This window comes from Phaenicophaeus curvirostris, chromosome 1, assembly GCF_032191515.1.
Source record: "Phaenicophaeus curvirostris isolate KB17595 chromosome 1, BPBGC_Pcur_1.0, whole genome shotgun sequence".
Lineage (NCBI taxonomy): Eukaryota > Metazoa > Chordata > Aves > Cuculiformes > Cuculidae > Phaenicophaeus > Phaenicophaeus curvirostris.
The window spans coordinates 91,097,149-91,115,250 of NC_091392.1; the positions used below are offsets into that span (position 1 = coordinate 91,097,149).

The 18,102-nt window shown below is 37.7% G+C and overlaps 1 protein-coding gene across 1 annotated transcript in view; it reads left to right on the top strand.

Moving 5' to 3' along the window:
- Positions 1-18,102, top strand: part of DCBLD2 (discoidin, CUB and LCCL domain containing 2) — a 45,448-nt gene that overhangs the window by 15,923 nt on the left and 11,423 nt on the right. The window contains exons 2-8 of the mRNA XM_069867973.1: positions 3,202-3,429; positions 7,655-7,792; positions 11,345-11,396; positions 12,743-12,815; positions 15,701-15,834; positions 16,237-16,277; positions 17,600-17,815. Of these exons, the coding sequence (XP_069724074.1) occupies positions 3,202-3,429; positions 7,655-7,792; positions 11,345-11,396; positions 12,743-12,815; positions 15,701-15,834; positions 16,237-16,277; positions 17,600-17,815 (882 nt within the window). The remainder of the gene's footprint in view (positions 1-3,201; positions 3,430-7,654; positions 7,793-11,344; positions 11,397-12,742; positions 12,816-15,700; positions 15,835-16,236; positions 16,278-17,599; positions 17,816-18,102) is intronic.

The window sequence follows — 18,102 nt, forward strand, 5'->3', positions numbered from 1 at the left end:
CTTTCAAGAAAGCACACGATAAAAAGGATATTTGAGATTTGTATTTCCATTAAATTGTGAGACAGATTAAAAAGTTTTTCTGTCTAGCTACTGGAAACAAGACCTCCCGTTCTAAGCTACAAGGGCAGATTTGATATTTCTTAGTGACACGTCTTTAAAAGAAAAGTTTCAATGTCTTTGTAAAACTTAAAATATTTTATTTGCACTTTATCACCTAAAGTTGTAAGAGTGGTTTTGGAGTTCTTTTGCTTTTCTCGTCAGAAAAGTGTGCCATGATCATCATACAAACACATTGCCAATATTGTTTCCTGCTTGAGACAGCTGAACAGCAAGCTAGTGAAGAGGATGGTTTAAATGAAAGTTAGGTATCATCTTTTCTACTATTAACTGGAGGAGTTTACAGTTTAAGTACAGTTTGGATCAAAGAAGAAAGCTGAGCTCATCTGTCTTTGACTTCCAGCAGCATAGGCTTAAGATGTAGAAGTGTGGGGAGGAATCAAAGATACGTAACTATGAGCATTGTTGGTACTCCTGATTGTAAGATGTACCATTTTTACGGTTACTGCATTACAATGATAGGGCCATTAAAATGATAAATACTTAACAGTCAAATATTCTAGATCATGCAAGCAATTTTATTTTCCTAAAAGTGCACCCAGAGCAATGTATCTGCTTGTACAGGTGAAACCTGTTACGATTTCATTGTCAAAAAGCTAATATATGAGTGTATGTGCATATTTTAAGTCTGTTAAAGAGTAAACGGTTAATCGCTCCTCTCGCAGGACCGGAAAAACGCAGAAGTGGTTAACTTTCTCATTGTTTTTATTTATGACATAACCTAAAACTGACTGCTGCCTATGTTGAAAATTATTTATTTCTGCAGTATAAGGAGTTTTGAAATACTAGCTACAAACATCACCATGAATAGAGACTTAGTATGTATTTTTTTTCTATTGTTGTTAATATGATAAATTCCATGTATTTTGTTTCAGTATTTTTCTTGACTGTTAAATGTATTATGACTAATAAGGCATCTGATGTTTAAATGTATGCTAACTAATGAACCAAGGTCATGCAAGTTTTGCATGATGAATCCTTCCCTTACTCTTAGGTTTATAAAATACCTTTGGAAAGAAACCAGGATTGAAATAATACACAAAACATACCGTTTAAGTTACATCTTTGTAGTACTGGGCAATTGTATCTCATGTAATAGAGCAACAGTACTTCAGGGAAGTAATTTATCAGCTGTCAAATATTATGGAAGTAATATTTGTCATGCAATGCAACAAAATATTTTAAAGCAAATTGCTAAAACCGAATGAAGAAAAACATGGCTAAACAGCTTCTTTACAAATAGAACTTTTGACGTTACTTAGGAAGCTATTCCAGTTACCTTTTACAAAAGAAGATGCATCTTTTTTTTTCCGAGACTGTTAGCAAGGAAAAAAGCTGCAGTTTGCATCTGTTTGTGATTCTGTATATAGCAGCAGCTATATACATAGCTTTATAATATAATACTTTAGCTATTGGAACATGCAGCTACATTTCAGTGTGCTCAGATTGTAAAGAGAATAGATTTTGTTGGTAGAAATCAGGTCCTTTTACAAGCAGATTTGTCAGACTGAGCAGAGTTTATTTTTCCCACATCACTTCAGTGCTTTGGACTTATTTTTCCATTCAGTCATGTATGAAATACACTTAAGAATTCTGAAATTTAGTTAAAATTCTTAAATATGTGTATAATTTTTGTTCCTAAAGCTTGGCTTACCTTTTCATGTTTAGCCAGAGAACTACATATGTTAGCATGCAATATGTAACACTTTCAGACCATCACATTTGTCAATACAAATTATTTTGATAATTGTGAACTTCTAGAGTATGAATCATGACATAACGTTAAATCTGTTGAAAACACTTGGTAGGAGTTGTATACACAGGCATGATTTGAAGGATAAGATGGACTTAAAGATAAGAAATGACAAAGACCTTTTTAGCATCAAATCAAATCTCATTTTTGTCTTTTCTGGTTTTGCTTCCATTGCTTTGTTTAAGGTCCTGATTGTTTTTTTTTATTTCAGAAGATGTCTGAACTGTCTAATGTCAAATCCTGAAAATGATAATGTTGTTCTGGGTCTACTCACTTCATGGGACTAAAATCAATAAATAGGCGTTTTGGCCTCCAGTGATATCAAAACCAAATCAGTGATGTTATGAAGCTTTTTTTTTTTTGTAAGTCTCATGTTATTGCAGGTGTTAATTTTGCTGGTTGTGTCCTTGTGCTCAGGAATACTCTCTTTTGTCTTTATACAGTGATTTATAAAGAGCCAGTGGTGGTGGACATTATTTAAAGAGCATTCTTATTTCCAAAACAACACATGAATTCTTATACATCTTATACTACATACTGTGGGAAATTCAGGTCTAGATGTTGATTAAATAGATTTTTCAGTTTGATTTTTATAATTTGGTTTGGGGAATATACAATTTGTTCTATTTTTTTTCCCTACGTTAACAATTTTTTAGTATTATTACTGCTGTTTAAAATTAATATTCAAATGTTGGATAGAGGGCCCCAGGTTGGAGTTACAGTTTAATTAGTTGTAGAAATCCAGAAAAATTAAGCATGTGCTCTAAAGAACTGGAAGAATTAACTATAGCATTAGAACTGTGGTACAGCAGAAAATAGTGCACTAGCAGTTTGATGGTGGTTCAGACCTGGCAGTTATTTTCAGTAGAGTATTTGCTTCATTGTCTTTCCGCTTCTGTTCTTTGTTATTGTGTTGTGGATACAGTAACAACAGTAAAACTGATGTCGTCTTGTATTATTGACAGTTTTTTCTTTTCTTTTTGGAACCTGTTCACTTTTACGCATTGGTGTTGAGGGAGCATGAAGTAACAAGGACATTTTATATACTGTCTTCAAATTTTTAAGTCATTATGGATGAATTTCTATCTCATTGAGGAAGCTGCAGCAGCTCTCTGGTCACCTATGATGAGAAGTTAAACATTAGGCAAAATTAGTTTAATGGTATTTTCTTACAATTACCATTTCATCTCCATGCAAACTTGGAACTTTCTTGCAACATGATTAAAAATCCAACAGAACTCATACCACTGCTAAAAAACAGGATGACTGAAACACCAATGAAGCTTTGAAGATGAAAGCACATATCTTGATTTATTTTTGTTCTTTTGTAGGTGATGGATGTGGACACACTGTTCTGGGCCCTGAAAGTGGAACTCTTGCTTCGATAAACTACCCACAGACCTCTCCCAATAGCACAGTCTGTGAATGGGAAATTCGTGTAAAGCCTGGGCAGCGAATTCAGCTCAAATTTGGCGATTTTGATATCGATGACTCAGATTCCTGTCATTCCAGTTATTTAAGAGTTCACAATGGGATTGGCCCCACCAGGGCAGAGATAGGTAGGAGCTTTTGTTATTGGTATTTGAAAGCTGTTGTCTTATATAGAACTTGGAAGATACCGTAGGTACTTTCGTTGTGTTTTAAATTTCTCCTTCTTTACCTGCCCTAAGCAGAGTAACTGGTAGGTATATGATGTTAGTTAAATTCTTTTTTATAGCCCTAGAAAACTGTTATAATTCAGTTGGATATTGAGCAGGATAAAACCTTGCCTGAATACATCATACTGTGCTTTGTACAGTGCAGATTTGGAGGCTTATGAGAAGTGACAGAAAGAAGGAAGTGTTTATTATTTACAAGAATCTCAAATAAGTTAAAGAAAGGAATTTCGGTAATTCTGTAATTGGAGTTCTGGAGTTTCCTGAGCTTCATATCAAGGAAACCCTGCAAATCTTTGAGGAGTGCTGTGTATAACTCTCAACAGTAGAAAAAGAGCCATCAAGGACCAGTTCTGCCAACTTTACTACTGGTAGTAATGCCAGAAAGCACAGCTAAGGAAAGATCCACCTGTATGCTGTATAGGTCTTCAGGACAGGTGCAACAGAAACTATATAAAAATAAAAGTGGTAAAGAAAACAGTAATCTAGTTATCCTTTTCTCTGGTGACATGCTTGTTTCAAGTATGCTTACCATTGTGTAGGTAAATGTCTGCTGTCTTGACACAATTCCTATATGATAAAGATATACTGAAAAAAAAAGATGAATAATGATGATAGCAGAACATCCTACATTTTGTTCATACATGCAATGTTTAGATGCTAAATGCAGCACTAATCTTTGGTCCTTCAGATTCTCAAAGGAACCAGCTCTGCTGTAATGTTTGATTTTTGTCTCAGACATTTCCCAGTAGCAAGCAAAATTCTTACAAGCAGTGAAGGAGGAATTGCGAAACTCTGAGGATCTTTATTTAAAAAAAAAAGAAAAGAGAACGTAGTATATCCATCTTACTTGTAATGTCTTTGGTTTTATATGGAATAGCTCTGATTTGAGCTGTTCATCTCAGTGGTATTAAAGGATGCCAGGCTTCATTAGTTAATAGTTATGTTGTTTAAATATTACCCCTTTTGTGATAATGTCCACAGTTTAATTTTTGTCTTCTTTAAGAGGACAAATTAAACATCCCATCTATAAAGCAGGGTTTTTTTCAAATAGCTTTGTGCCATCATCTATGTCAGTGTAGGGTTTTAAGACCCTTGTGGTTACTTCGCATAAAACTCAATTAATCTTTCTTCCTTCACTAAAGTCAGTTGTTATTGTGCAGATTAATTTTATTTCATTTTCTAAAGCTTTAATCTGGAGAGAGAGAGAGAGAGAGAGATTTACTTCACCAATATTGTTTTTGTGCAACCCCAATGCTGATCCCTGTAACCAAGTGTTTTTATAAAGAGGCTAGAGGGATGTTAGCTTTGTTCACCCTCTTTTCCAACTGTTGCCTAGGTAAGTGTGTGAAAATAAGTATGTGCTTGGAGCCACTGAGCCAGACTTGGTCTAAAATAGGAAATGCTGAAGTCCTTATATGGCTAGGGACGTCCAGTTCTGATAAGTCTATTATTCACTTTTACAAGTGACTTAATGGGTTCGAGTAAATTTTCTGCTTCATTTGTTTCTCTGGACTTTGAGCTGTGCCCAGCTGGTGTAGTAGCAGAGTATGTTGAGCAAGTGTGTGTGTTGTTCTGCTCCTTAATTAAACCACAGAACAAAACAGTGTTATTAAGAGTGGCAGATACAGATGATGCAGATTATTCAGTGCTCATGTCTGAAGCAACAAACACTGGGGAGATGAAACAGTGACCTGAATTTATTTAGAAGAAATCTGTATTTATCTTGAGATTTTGCATTCAAGACTGCTGGCATGGTCTAACTGTAAAACACTTGTATTACATAAAATCTGAAGTTCAGTGATGCCTACTTTAACCCCAGATGATTTAAAAATTGGCTGATTAGATTAAAAAATGAATTGGTTGTGGGTTAGTTCATTAGTAAGCAGAGAAGGTTTCTGATGAAGCTTTTAAGGCTTATTTCTTATTCCAAGCCTTTTGCATATCTATCAACAAATCAAAAGAAGATTTAAATCTTCTGTGTGAAGTTTGTCTCTTGTTTAAGTAAGATCTATAGGTGTTCTGTATTAGATTCTATCGCAGTCCAATTGCTATTTGTTTACAGTCATATGTATTTATTTAATACATACAGTGTAAGCCCAGATCTATACGAGCAGAGCAGGTAAGCTGCCCTGGGAATTCCCTCTCCTGGTGTAAAGTTGCTGTACAGTTGTGGTCCTTTAATGCATAAGTACAGACAAAATGGTAATTTTACATCTTATATACATACCATTGACAGAGGCATTGACACTCAGGTTTTGTCAATTTCTAGCGCCTGCTTTTTAAAAAGACTGCTAAAAACCTGACAAGAGGCCAAGGAAGAGTTAGAAAAATGATTTATAGTCTCAAAAGCATGCCTTGCCATGAATCATAGGGTGCATCAGTCTACAGTTTGTTAAAGGCTGTGTCTCCGTGGTGCAGGCAGCACTGAATAGTTTATCCAAGCAAGATCCAAATGTCTTGCCCTGTATCTTTGCCTGAAAGAGGGGATAAATGGTGTCTTGAGGACAAATCTGATGTACCCTGAAAGTAGTCGCATACTGGTCAATTGTGTAACAAGATCCAGTGGCTGAAAACAAAACTTTAAACAAAAAAAAAAGAAAAGGGAAAGGAAACGTGGTAGTTCGAAAATTATGCAGTTCATCATAATGAATGCAATTAATCATTGAAACATGACTTGGAGCAAAACATAGGGTTAATGTGGAGCCTTGGTAAAAGGGCATCTACTCCCTTGTAACTCTTGCTGATAACCAGTTTGAGTAGTGAACTGAGGTAAGGTTATGTTTGTATAGTAGTATAAATTTCATTGAAGTATTGTGAAATCTATTTTCTGGGGTTTTTTTTAATTAGAAAACACCATGCTTTGTTAAAAAAATGAATTAGCAATATTTCAAAAGCTCTGGATAATGATGAGAATTTATATATCTAAATTTTTAAAATTTTATTAATATTTGAGAGTGCAGTCCACTTTTTAAAGGAATTTTACATACACATTATGTTTGTTTTATTTCTATCTGTTTTGTATTATATTTGTTAAGAACTGTTCTTGCAGGGCAGTGTTATTCCATTCCATTTACTTGAGTATTGTAATTTGCCTTTAGTTGAGAAGGGAGTCTGGCTTCGTTTTTCTTTGTTGTTTTAAGATATGATAACATGCTTGTTATCAAGAAAGCAAATAAGTGAATGGTAAATGAAACCTGTGTAATGTCATTTGCTGCTGGTGATTATCTACTTTGATTATCCACTACAGAATCTTAAATAGGGTTATAGATGCTTTACAACATTGAATGATCAAGGCAGCCTATAGAACAGAAGATATTTTTTTTTTTCTTAACAACTTAATAAACTGATTGGTATTTAATTAAAGTTCCTAGTTAGCAAGACTGGAGAAGTCCATACTGATTTGGGTCTGTTTAACAGCCATTCATCCAGGTCATGTAACTTGATAGTAACTGTGTGATTTCATAGGGTAGATCTTGTCGCTATCTGCAGACTCCAGCATATCAGTTTAAAATCTGTTATTTTTGATCATTTTGTTTGGCAAGTGAAGTATTCAGATGCAGAACCTCTGTTAGGTTTTATAGGTGCCACAAAACAGAAAGCGAACCAACTGGCAGTTTATATTAATGGTACTCACATATGCTTATACATTAATGCTGAAGTGCAGTGAATCCAAAATTAAGAAAAGTAATTGACAAGAAACCATTAAATAGTTGGCAAGGAAGAAGTACCCCAATAGGTGATGGAAGAGAAGGGCTTTTTTCTCATTTGCTTCTGTAGATGATTCTTGTTGCCTTAACTTGATCCTTTTCCTTAACGGATTTCTCATGATCTTTGAAGAACTAACTGTAAGGGTTATTTAAGGCTAGAGGTGAATGGATAAGGTCACATTTATTTACAAGTGTTAAGAGTATGAGAGAGACTCACCTGTTGAAGGTGACAAAAATTGTGGTACCCATACTCTGCCATTTGTTTTAGATGGGCACTGGCTGCATTATTTAGCGTCATGCAGATGTATTTGCTTTTGAATATACACCAGAAGTAATGTGAGCTTACACTGAAAGTGAAAAAATGCTTATTATGTGTGTTGGTTTTGGTCCATGTCTGTTCTTCCACCTTCTCTCCACAGGGAAATACTGTGGGTTTGGCTTTCAAATGGATGGTTTAATTACTTCAAGAAGTAATGAAGTCACAGTACAGTTTATGAGTGGGATACACACTTCTGGACGTGGATTTCTTGCAGCTTATTCAACCACTGACAAATCAGGTATTTATAATTATTCAGTAGTTTTTCTCTGCTGGTAAAATTAGAGCTGTCTAGTGAAAACACAGAAGTAATTCATTTATTCCTGTGTTCTCACAAATTAACTTCTAAAAATGAAAACTTTTAATACTGTATTTCTGATACTGCTACATAGGAAATTGGGACTATTCAGTTACTGTTGAAGTTAGTGTGGCATTAAAGAAAGTATATCAAAGCTCACCCTGGACAGCAGGGCAAAAGTCATGGTTATCTGTTGATAATGAACAAGCTGCTTCAGATAAAGGACAAAGTGATTCTTCTCAGGTAGTAATCTAGGTGGCAGATAACCTTTATTGAAGAAGTCATGGTAGTCAGGAGAAGTCCCTGGTGACTGAAAGAAGGGCAACATTGTGCCCACTTTTAAAAAGGGTAAAAAGGATTACACTGGGAAGTACCAACCTGTCAGCCTCACCTCTGTGCCTGGGAAGATCTTGGAACACACCCTCCAAGATGCTATGCTAAAGCACATAGAGGACAAGGAGGTGATTCGAAACAACCATCATGGCTTCACCAAGGGCAAATCCTGCCTGACCAACCTAGTAGCTTTCTATGATGGGGTGACCACATCAGTGGACACGGGAAAAACAATGGAGGTGATCTATCTAGATTTCTGTAAAGCCTTTGACACGGTCCCCCACAACAACCTTCTGTCTTGATTGCAGAGATATGGATTTGATGGGTGCACTGTTCAGTGGATAAGGAGTTGATTGGATGGTCACATTCAGAGAGTAGTGGTCAAGAGCTTGATGTTCAGATGGAGATCCATGACAAGTGGTGTCCCTCAGGGATGTGTACTGGGACCAGTGCTGTTTAATATCTTCATCAGTGATATAGATACCCTGAGCTGATTTGCACCCTGAGCAAGTTTGCGGACTACACTAAGCTAGGTGGAAGTGTCGATCTGCTGGAGGGTAGGGAGGCTCTGCAAAGGGATCTGAACAGGCTGGACCGCTGGGCTGAGACCAATGGCATGAGGTTTAACAAGGCCAAATGCCGGGTCCTGCACTTGGGGCACAACAACCCTATGCAGTGCTACAGACTAGGAGAAGTCTGTCTAGAAAGCTGCCTGGAGGACAGGGACCTGTGTGTGTTGGTTGACAGCCGACTGAATATGAGCCAGCAGTGTACCCAGGTGGCCAAGAAGGCCAATGGCATCTTGGCTTGGATCAGAAACGGTGTGACCAGCAGGTCCAGGGAGGTTATTCTCCCTCTGTACTCGGCACTGGTGAGACCGCTCCTCGAATCCTGTGTTCAGTTCTGGGCCCCTCACCACAAGAAGGATGTTGAGGCTCTGGAGCGAGTCCAGAGGAGAGCAACAAAGCTGGTGAGGGGGCTGGAGAGCAGGTCTTACGAGGAGCGGCTGAGAGAGCTGGGGTTGTTTAGCCTGGAGAAGAGGAGGCTGAGGGGAGACCTCGTTGCTCTCTACAACTACCTGAAAGGAGGTTGTAGAGAGGAGGGTGCTGGCCTCTTCTCCCAAGTGACAGGGGACAGGACAAGAGGGAATGGCCTCAAGCTCCACCAGGGGAGGTTTAGGCTGGACATTAGGAAAAAATTCTTCACAGAAAGGGTCATGGGGCACTGGCAGAGGCTGCCCAGGGAGGTGGTTGAGTCACCTTCCCTTGAGGTGTTTAAGGCACGGGTGGATGAGGTGCTAAGGGGCATGGTTTAGTGTTTGATAGGAATGGTTGGACTCGATGATCCGGTGGGTCTCTTCCAACCTGGTTATTCTATGATTCTATGACAGCAAGTTTGCAGATGACACCAAGCTGAGCGGTGCAGTTGTTAACACCAGCAGGGTGGGATGTCATCTAGAGGGACCTGGACAAGCGGGAGAAGTGGGGCTGTGAGAACCTCATGAGGTTCAACAAAGCCAAGTGCCAAGGTCCTACGCTTGGTATGGGGCACTCTGCAATTTCAATACAGGCTGGGGGACAATGTAATTGAGAGCAGCCCTGTGGAGAAGGACTTGGCGGTGCTGATTGATGAGAAGCTTGACATGAACTGGCAGTGTGCGCTCACAGCTCAGAAGGTCAGTCGTATCCTGGGCTGCATCAAAGGAGGTGTGGCCAGCAGGTCAAGAGAGGAGATTCTGACCCTGTACTCCGCTCCTCTGAGACCCCACCTGGAGCATTGTGTCCGTTCTGGAATCCCCAACATAAGAAGGATATGGAACTGTTGGAATGGGCCCAGAGGAGCGCTATGGAGATGATCAGAGGGCTGGAGTGTCTCTGCAATGAGGACAGGCTGAGAGAGTTGGGCTTATTCAGCCTGGAGAAGAGAAGGCTCTGGGGAGGCCTTATAGCAGCCTTCCAGTACCTGAAGGGTCTACAGGAAAGCTGAGAAAGGACTTCTTACAAGGGCATGAAGTGCAGGATGAGGGGGAACGGCTTTAAACTGGAAGAGGGAAGATTTAGATTAGACATTAGGAAGAAACTCTTCACGATGAAGGTGGTGAGGCACTGGTACAGGTTGCCCAGGGAAGCTGTGACTGCCCCATCCCTGGAGATGCTCAAGACCAGGTTGGATGGGGCCTTGGAGTAGTCTGGTCTGATGGGAGGTACCCCTGTCCATGGCAGGGGGTTAGAGCTGGGCGATCTTTAAGGTCCTTCCAACCCAACCCATTCTACAATTCTGCAAATCTATGAACTAAAAAATATTCTTATCAAACTGTATATTTTATACAGACCAACATTGCGGAAAATTTTAGTTCAGTAGCAGTGTTCTATACTTGCTCAACTCTTTAATTAATCTGCTGACTACGTTTTAGGGGGTTTTTGCCATTTCTTGTATTTTCCCATTTTTAGTTTTTCTAGCCTCTAAAAGAGGCTGCTGTATTTGTTTTGCACCTTCTTTCAGTCATTGTAATGGTGAGTGATATACTTGGTCCACAAGGAAATTGAGGATTGCCAGCAACTGCTTCACAGTGGTGAAAGGCTTGAGGAAACCCCTTTCTAGAAATAATTCCAAAAAGAGCAGATGATGAGCTTTCAGTTTTATTTTGTGAATCATTTTGATGCTTTTCTCTCTGTATTTTAGGCTGTGTGTGCTGATACACAGCAGACTGAACATAAAATTTGAGATCTCAGTCATGGGTGCCAGTAATGTGGCACTCCAATGATTGTTCCCTGTGTTGCTGGGTTAAAGTACTATAGGACTATTAAATGCTGAGAACACAGGCCTGTTTAGCTAGCATATTAATTTAATTTTGTGAAAAGAGCATATGTTTGTGCCTCTGAGTTATGTTAGAGTCTCTGAAGTACAGCTATGAATTAAAATTAAGCTGCACAAAAAACAAGTGTTCTATCATTTCTCTTCTTGCCTATGTCACGGTTTCAGTGGATTTCCCAGTTACTCAGACAAATTATCAAGGTTCTACTGTAATACAAAATCTGTTGCAAGAAAATTTAGTAGTGGTTAAGCTGTAGAGGCTCGAGTGTGTATTTGTGTGCACTTTAAAAAGCATACTTAAACTTGTTGTCTTTATCATCCTCTTGACTTAACATTTTTTCTTTCCAGACCTAATTACCTGTTTAGACAATGCAAGTCACTTTACCGAACCAGAATTCAAGTAAGACTGATTTTACCTCTTTCCTCCCCAGTGTCTTTGATTAAGTCATTTTAATGTTTCTACTTCGCTGTATTACTCATACCTGATGTGACTTGAAAATTGGCTGTCCAGAGAACTTAAGAAACAAACTAATTAGGGTTAGAGCTGAATAATTTTTACATTTGTGCTCCTCTTTCCTCTTTCTCCCCTTCCCATTTTTGCTATTTACATGCTGTATACAGTAGAACCTCGTTAATTTGCACTAATACATTAGGACCTATTATCTCATTCCCATGGAAAGAGTGTTACTTTTATAAGCACATATTACAGCATGTATACACCTTAAATACTGAATTTCATGTTACAGTTATCTGCAGAACACTAAACCATGAGATGTGTTAAAAATTACAAATCCATTTCAGGATTAATGAACTAATCCTTGAATTAATGAGGTTCTGTGTTGACATAAAGGGCTGTACCTTCTGATTGAGGAAACATGTAATTTCCATGTTTTCTCCTCCATTTCCATGGACAATCTTTAAGGCTGCAGGCTATTGTGATGTACCTAAAATTACTTTTTGGAGAACTTCAGCCCTGCCGTCATGAAATATTTCCAAGTGCAACCTCTGCGTTTCTCTCTCATTTTCCCAAGTTCTAAAAAAATTAAGGTTCTGGCCTCACAATGTGTGCCGAGTCTCTGAATCCCACTATTTTCGTGTTAATTCCAAAACTGCTTCAGCTGTAGTTGAACTGCAGTGAAAATGTTAAGTTTACTCCAGTTCACTATTAAATCTTGAATATTTAATAGTTTTTCTATGTGCAGTGTGACACTTAGAATGTGAACACCGGCTTGTTTCAGAGGTGCAGATGTCTTGCCTTTTGCTTTTAATGAGCTAGTGGTATTATCTGAATTTGGCCGGGTTTTTATGATCAAAGCATTGCCAGGAGCTATTATAAAATAGCATTACTTTTCAGATGTATTATTTGAAGATGCAAACCAAGTAGATATGCAGGTCTCTAATAAAATAAAACAGAACTCACTAATATTGTACTTATAAGACTTTCAATTTACAGGAGCCGTACAGTATTTATGTTATAAAATGATGGCTTGTTTGATATGTTATACTCAAACTGAAACTGTAGTTTCAGCTGAGACTTCTTAAAGACTTTTTCAAATGTCTCTTGTGTACTTCTCTCCCTGAGTACTTTTTTCTAGTTTGATAAGTCTTCAGTTAGGATATATCCTTAAATAGTGATATATATGAATGATAGCAGTGTATTATAAATAAAAAAATACTGAATATTTTATAAAGTTATAAAAGTTGTAGTTGCATGCATATTTAACTTGATACTTTGTTCTCTTCCAGTAAGTATTGTCCAGCTGGATGTGTGATTCCTTTTGCTGATATTTCAGGCACTATTCCCCATGGATACAGAGATGTAAGTAAAAATACAGTAGGCTCATATCTATTTTTATAAAATATGCACTGTATAATTAAAAGTCTTTTAGTTGTTCACAGTAGTTCTGCTGTCTGGGTTTTGGAATTTGTACCTCCTAAAGTGAAGAAGATGGTGCTTATTTTTTTTTGCACAGCTGTTAAGTGGCTGGTGCTTCAAATGTTGAAGTGACCAAGAAGTGACGTAGTAGAGACTCCAACATTTTTGTAAGGCCTGCTAATAAGGGTGGATCAATAAAAATATTGTTTTATACTTCCTGATTTGTTTTTGTTGGTTTTCTCAGGTTAGGAGATTCAGATTTATAAAGAGAACCAGTTCTTTTGATGGTGTCTTCTTGGTTTCAACACTACATTCCATCTCTTGACAGTGGTTATCTTAAATTTTTATTACAACATGAGAGATGAAGTACTGTTTATGCTCAGCAGTCATAAAAGCATTGGCAAAAAAGAGTTAATACTGTAGCATTAGTAATTCTATAAACTGGTAATTAAAATCTTTAATAAAGTACTATTTATTTAGAACACTACAAAAACCTGTACATTTTTTTTCAGAGGTAGGTTTTAGTAACTGAATTGGCATACCTGCCATAGGACTGCAGGGTATTTGATCTGTTTATTTTTAAGTGATTATCATTTTGGTGGCGGTCTAGTCAAGAATTACATTAAATGTTGTTGTTGGTCTTAAAATCCTTTTTTAAATAAGTTTTTAGCTCTAGCACAGATGAAAGACTTTTTTAAAATGTTAGCAAGCAAAGATTTTCAGGTTAAATATGAGCCTGAAGTGTGCCTCTGATTTTCTTTCCTCAAATACCTGCCTGCCTAAATAATTACCCATATGTAAAAGAATATGTAAATAATTACCCATATGTAAAAACATCACCACAGTGTAACTGTGCTATATGTTCTGGTCCACAGTGAGTCCTCACTAACTGGCTGCAAGATAATTTTTGTAGCTAGTAAGCCTACTGTATTTGCAGTGCCTATAAGAGTTCTGCTTGCTGAGAGTTGTTTTGCCAAAATCTGGAAGACTGTTTTATGTGGAGGGAAAAGGAAACTTTGGGAAATAAATACCTTGTGACTTTGTTTTCATCTTACCAGCAGTCGAGTTGTGTGGAAAAAAATCAAATTGTCTGGCACTTTAGACGAAGTTTTAGGTAGAGATTCCTCATGCATCTCATCCAAATGATCAGCAGCTGCTTGCTGCTTTAAAAAAATACCCTAAATCTTGATCCTTTTGTGTGTGACCCGTGTCCACATTCTTTGAGGACTTGGAATGCTCACTGCTGACATCTGGTGGGCAGGGAGGAGGAAGCTGTGTCTACTGCAGTATTCCATCCCTTCCTTACAAGGGAGCGTCAGAAGGGAAAGGGAAGGTGCATCCACAAGTGAAACGTAATTACATCAGCTTAGAAAGCTTTTGGTGTATTTGGGAGGTAGGGAATAGGTCTGGCGTTTTTATATGTGAATATATTGAGCCAAGTTATGTTTCGAAAAGTGTTGATGATGAGGTTTGCTTTGTCAGTGAGCTTGAGATGTAGGGGCATTTTGTCCTGCTGCACCATGCAATTATTTCTGAAGAGGCCACAATGGACAAAGTTGAAAATGTGAGAAAGGAAAACATCCACATGAAGTCTTTGTTCTCTGGAAAGGACCTGCTGATTCCTTCTTAATGAATTGTGATGAGGCTCTATGGCACCCAGTGGACTGTTTGGCAGAGCAGTGCAGCAAATGTGTTTTGTTGCAACAGCTACTGACAGATGTCATTTGGAGAAGTATCCCCTAATAGTAAATAAAAATTTTCAGTCATCCTCTGTTGTTTATTGACTTCAGCAATTCCATGCCAAGATAGGTAACACTAGTAATAACAAGCTAAATATGATTTCTGGAAGGTGTACTGGTAGATATCCAGGTGGTCCATCACAAATAGCTTGGGACCACTTGATCTTAATTTTAAAAGGTTGATCCCTGTCTGACTGGGTATGAGTGAAGGGCCGCAGTATTACAGTGTGTCTGTGTGTACCCCAGAGCTGCATATTGCAGCAGCGACTGTGAATAGCTGTGTCTATGCCTGTTGCACGTTGTGTAGCCTGTAATCCTCCAGGAACCTTGGTGCACATGCTGGATGGGTGCACAGCTAGCCTGCAAGCTGGGGAAATTGAAGTGTCACTGTCACGTTTGTTAGTGGTTCTGGGCTAGCAGCCTTTAAGGGAGAGAAGGGAAGAACAGAATGTCCTGCAAAAAGATTTTGTGTAACTGATCTCCATTGACCTGTACAACCTAGGTAATAGAGTTTCTTAGAGTAACTTGTATTCATGAGTTACTGCAGGTTTATGTGAGTCCAGCCATTTAGATATTTAAAAAAAAAAAACAACAAAAAACAATGAAAAACCAACAACAAACCCTATCGGCTAAAAGTTACAATATCTGCAGTTCATTGCTCTTTAATTGTGAGAAAATGAGTAAACATACTTTGAATGTGCTATTAAAAGGTTTCCTATGTATTTATGTATTCAACTTCCTTTGTCTAATGTAAAATGTTTACTGTAGGCTTAATTCTGGCTGGCTGGCTTTTTCAAACTGGTTCACCTTCCTGTTGGTTTGAGTTTATTTGTTTACAAGAGTTAAATTCCAAATGCATCTGCGTAAGAACATAGTGAAATGTAGGAGCTTATTTTTGTGTTTTTGTAAACTATGTAAGAAAATAAGATGAATGGTTTCTAAATAACGAAGGTAACAGTTGCATTAAAACAGTTTCTTAATGTAATAATAACAAAGACTGTATTTGGACAATGTTGCATTTACAATATACAGCATAATATTTAATTTATTTACAGTGTAGTATTAATTTTTTCTTTTTTCCCCTTCAAGTCATCATCACTTTGTATGGCTGGTGTTCATGCAGGTGTTGTGTCAAATACTTTGGGTGGCCAAATTAATGTTGTAATCAGCAAGGGCATCACGCGCTATGAAGGCTCTCTGGCTAACAATGTCACCTCAAAAGTGTAAGTGTACTTACTGTGTTCTCCTCATCTTTAGCACCTTAGATCCTGTTAGTGTCTCATCGCAGGAATAATTTCGGTTAGTGGAGCTGTGTGTTCCATGGACAGATTTGTTCTGTAAGGTTCTCCCAATGCTCTTTTGCTGTGGTGTGATTGTTACCAGAAATTCTAATGGTCTGTGGAAAAATAATAATTTAACCGCAGCTTTTTAGTTGTAGGGAGAAGGTGTTTGTACCGAAAGCGCTGCATCCTGGTGACAATTCTCTTGATTGAGAAGTGCTTGTTTAGGCAAATGTGCATATGTTTCAGTGGCAAGCAGTCAGACAAGAGAAGTGAAGTGAAGACTTTTTGTTTCAGTTTTCCTCACTGACTACCACAAAAAGCATTTTCTTATGTTCTTTGCAGGGGACCATTATCTACAAGTCTCTTCACGTTTAAGACAAGTGGTAAGCATCATCATATGTATTATTACGTGTTGATACTTCCATATGAATTTTGTGACTAGAAAAAGGTGTACAAGTGTGTTATATCTTAATTTTTGTTCTGGTTATATTTTTTAATTGTTTTGCTCTATTGTTTTGGTGATCACTGATCATCGCTACATTTATACGTGCAGTGATACATATATAAATAGGAATTTAATTTAGTTGCCCATAACCACACACGTGTTTGTTGTGCTAAGTTCAAACTCTCCCTGTATATATTTAAGACGTTCTAAACCCTGCTTTCTTAGTCCTACAGGGTGCTTGTTCTGCCAGTTTAAACTCATTTGTCTTTCAAAATATTTTCCTATTTCTAGTGTATGGTAAGCTTTGCTTATCTGCAGAAAGAGATTCTTTCATGTTACGTTCCTCTGTTGCAATCTGGTTCGAAGTGACTTAACTCTCTTACTTTAAACACACTGCTAAAGCAGAGTTCGGCATTTATGAGTCACTCTTTGTTTATAGCAACTGTGCTTTCTAGGTTCTTCTCAGGTTTACTCCTTACACTTACTTTGTTTCTTGCTGAGAAAGCTAGTAGAAATCGCAAAATTATTCCCAAAATTATTCTCCATCCTCTTTTACTATTATTTTTCCACATTCTTGCAACTAAACGGTATGTGATAAATTAATTGTCTCTCTTGCTCTGGAAAGGCGTGTCTTCTGCCTTGATTTATAAGTTGTAGGAAATTTAGCCAGAAATTTAGGAGATGTGTTTTAGCCATCAGCTGAATGTGACATGGGACGAAACTTGTAGTAAGAATAGCGAGAAAAAAATACAACTGATTTCAAAGATGCATTTGAGCTCAAGGCCAGGATCATGAGATGCTGTATTCTTTGCTGTATTGTTTTACATTCTTTGCTGTATTGTTCAAATTAACGTTGTGATACCGAAGTTGGCTTAAAAAACAATAAATTATATAGACACAAAAAAAGGAATGAATGATCAAGTAGTCTGTTTCCCATTCATGCATCAACCATACATACTCTTAAACCATGACAGCTCCTCCAAAAGCTTACTTTTTAGTTCTGTATGTCATTGCTGATTGAGAGAATTTCCACATTACTCTTGAGCAGACATAAGTCATGTAATACTCTAGACGCCAAATTTGTTTCAGGCATCACTTTTAGAAAGCAGAAGACTGTGTTTTGTTGGTAGTGTTGTTATGGAGTAAATTCAGATGGCAGTTTAATATTTGCATATCAAGTTCCATCTTAAACACCAAGCAGGTAAAATCATTGTGTAATTTGAATTTTCATTTTGAATCCTCTCCTTTTCTTTTGCTCAGGTTGCTATGGGACACTGGGAATGGAATCTGGCGTAATTCCTGATACCCAGATTACAGCATCATCTGTTCTGGAGAGGTCTAACAAAACAGGACAAGTGAACATTTGGAAACCTGAAAATGCCAGACTGAAAAGGGTTAGTCCTCCTTGGGCTGCATCTATTAGTGATGAGCATCAGTGGCTGCAGATAGACTTGAATAAAGAAAAGAGAATTACAGGTAAGTGAATCTGATGTGTCTTTTAAGCAGTGTTATTGAAAAAGTTTGGTTACTGACATCTTTTTCTCCAGTGCTTGGTCTTAGATAAAGTCCAGGTGACATTTAATTACTATTACAGCAATAGTTGGTTCCATGTCCTAGCAAACATACTGAGGAGCCTGGAGTTGAACAGGTAAAGTTTCATAGTGGGAAGCTTCATCAGAATTTGTTGAAGTGTTTCATATGGTTTTATGGCATCCTTGATGCTTCTATTTTCTTGCTTATTGTCTTCCTGGAGGCGCAAATCC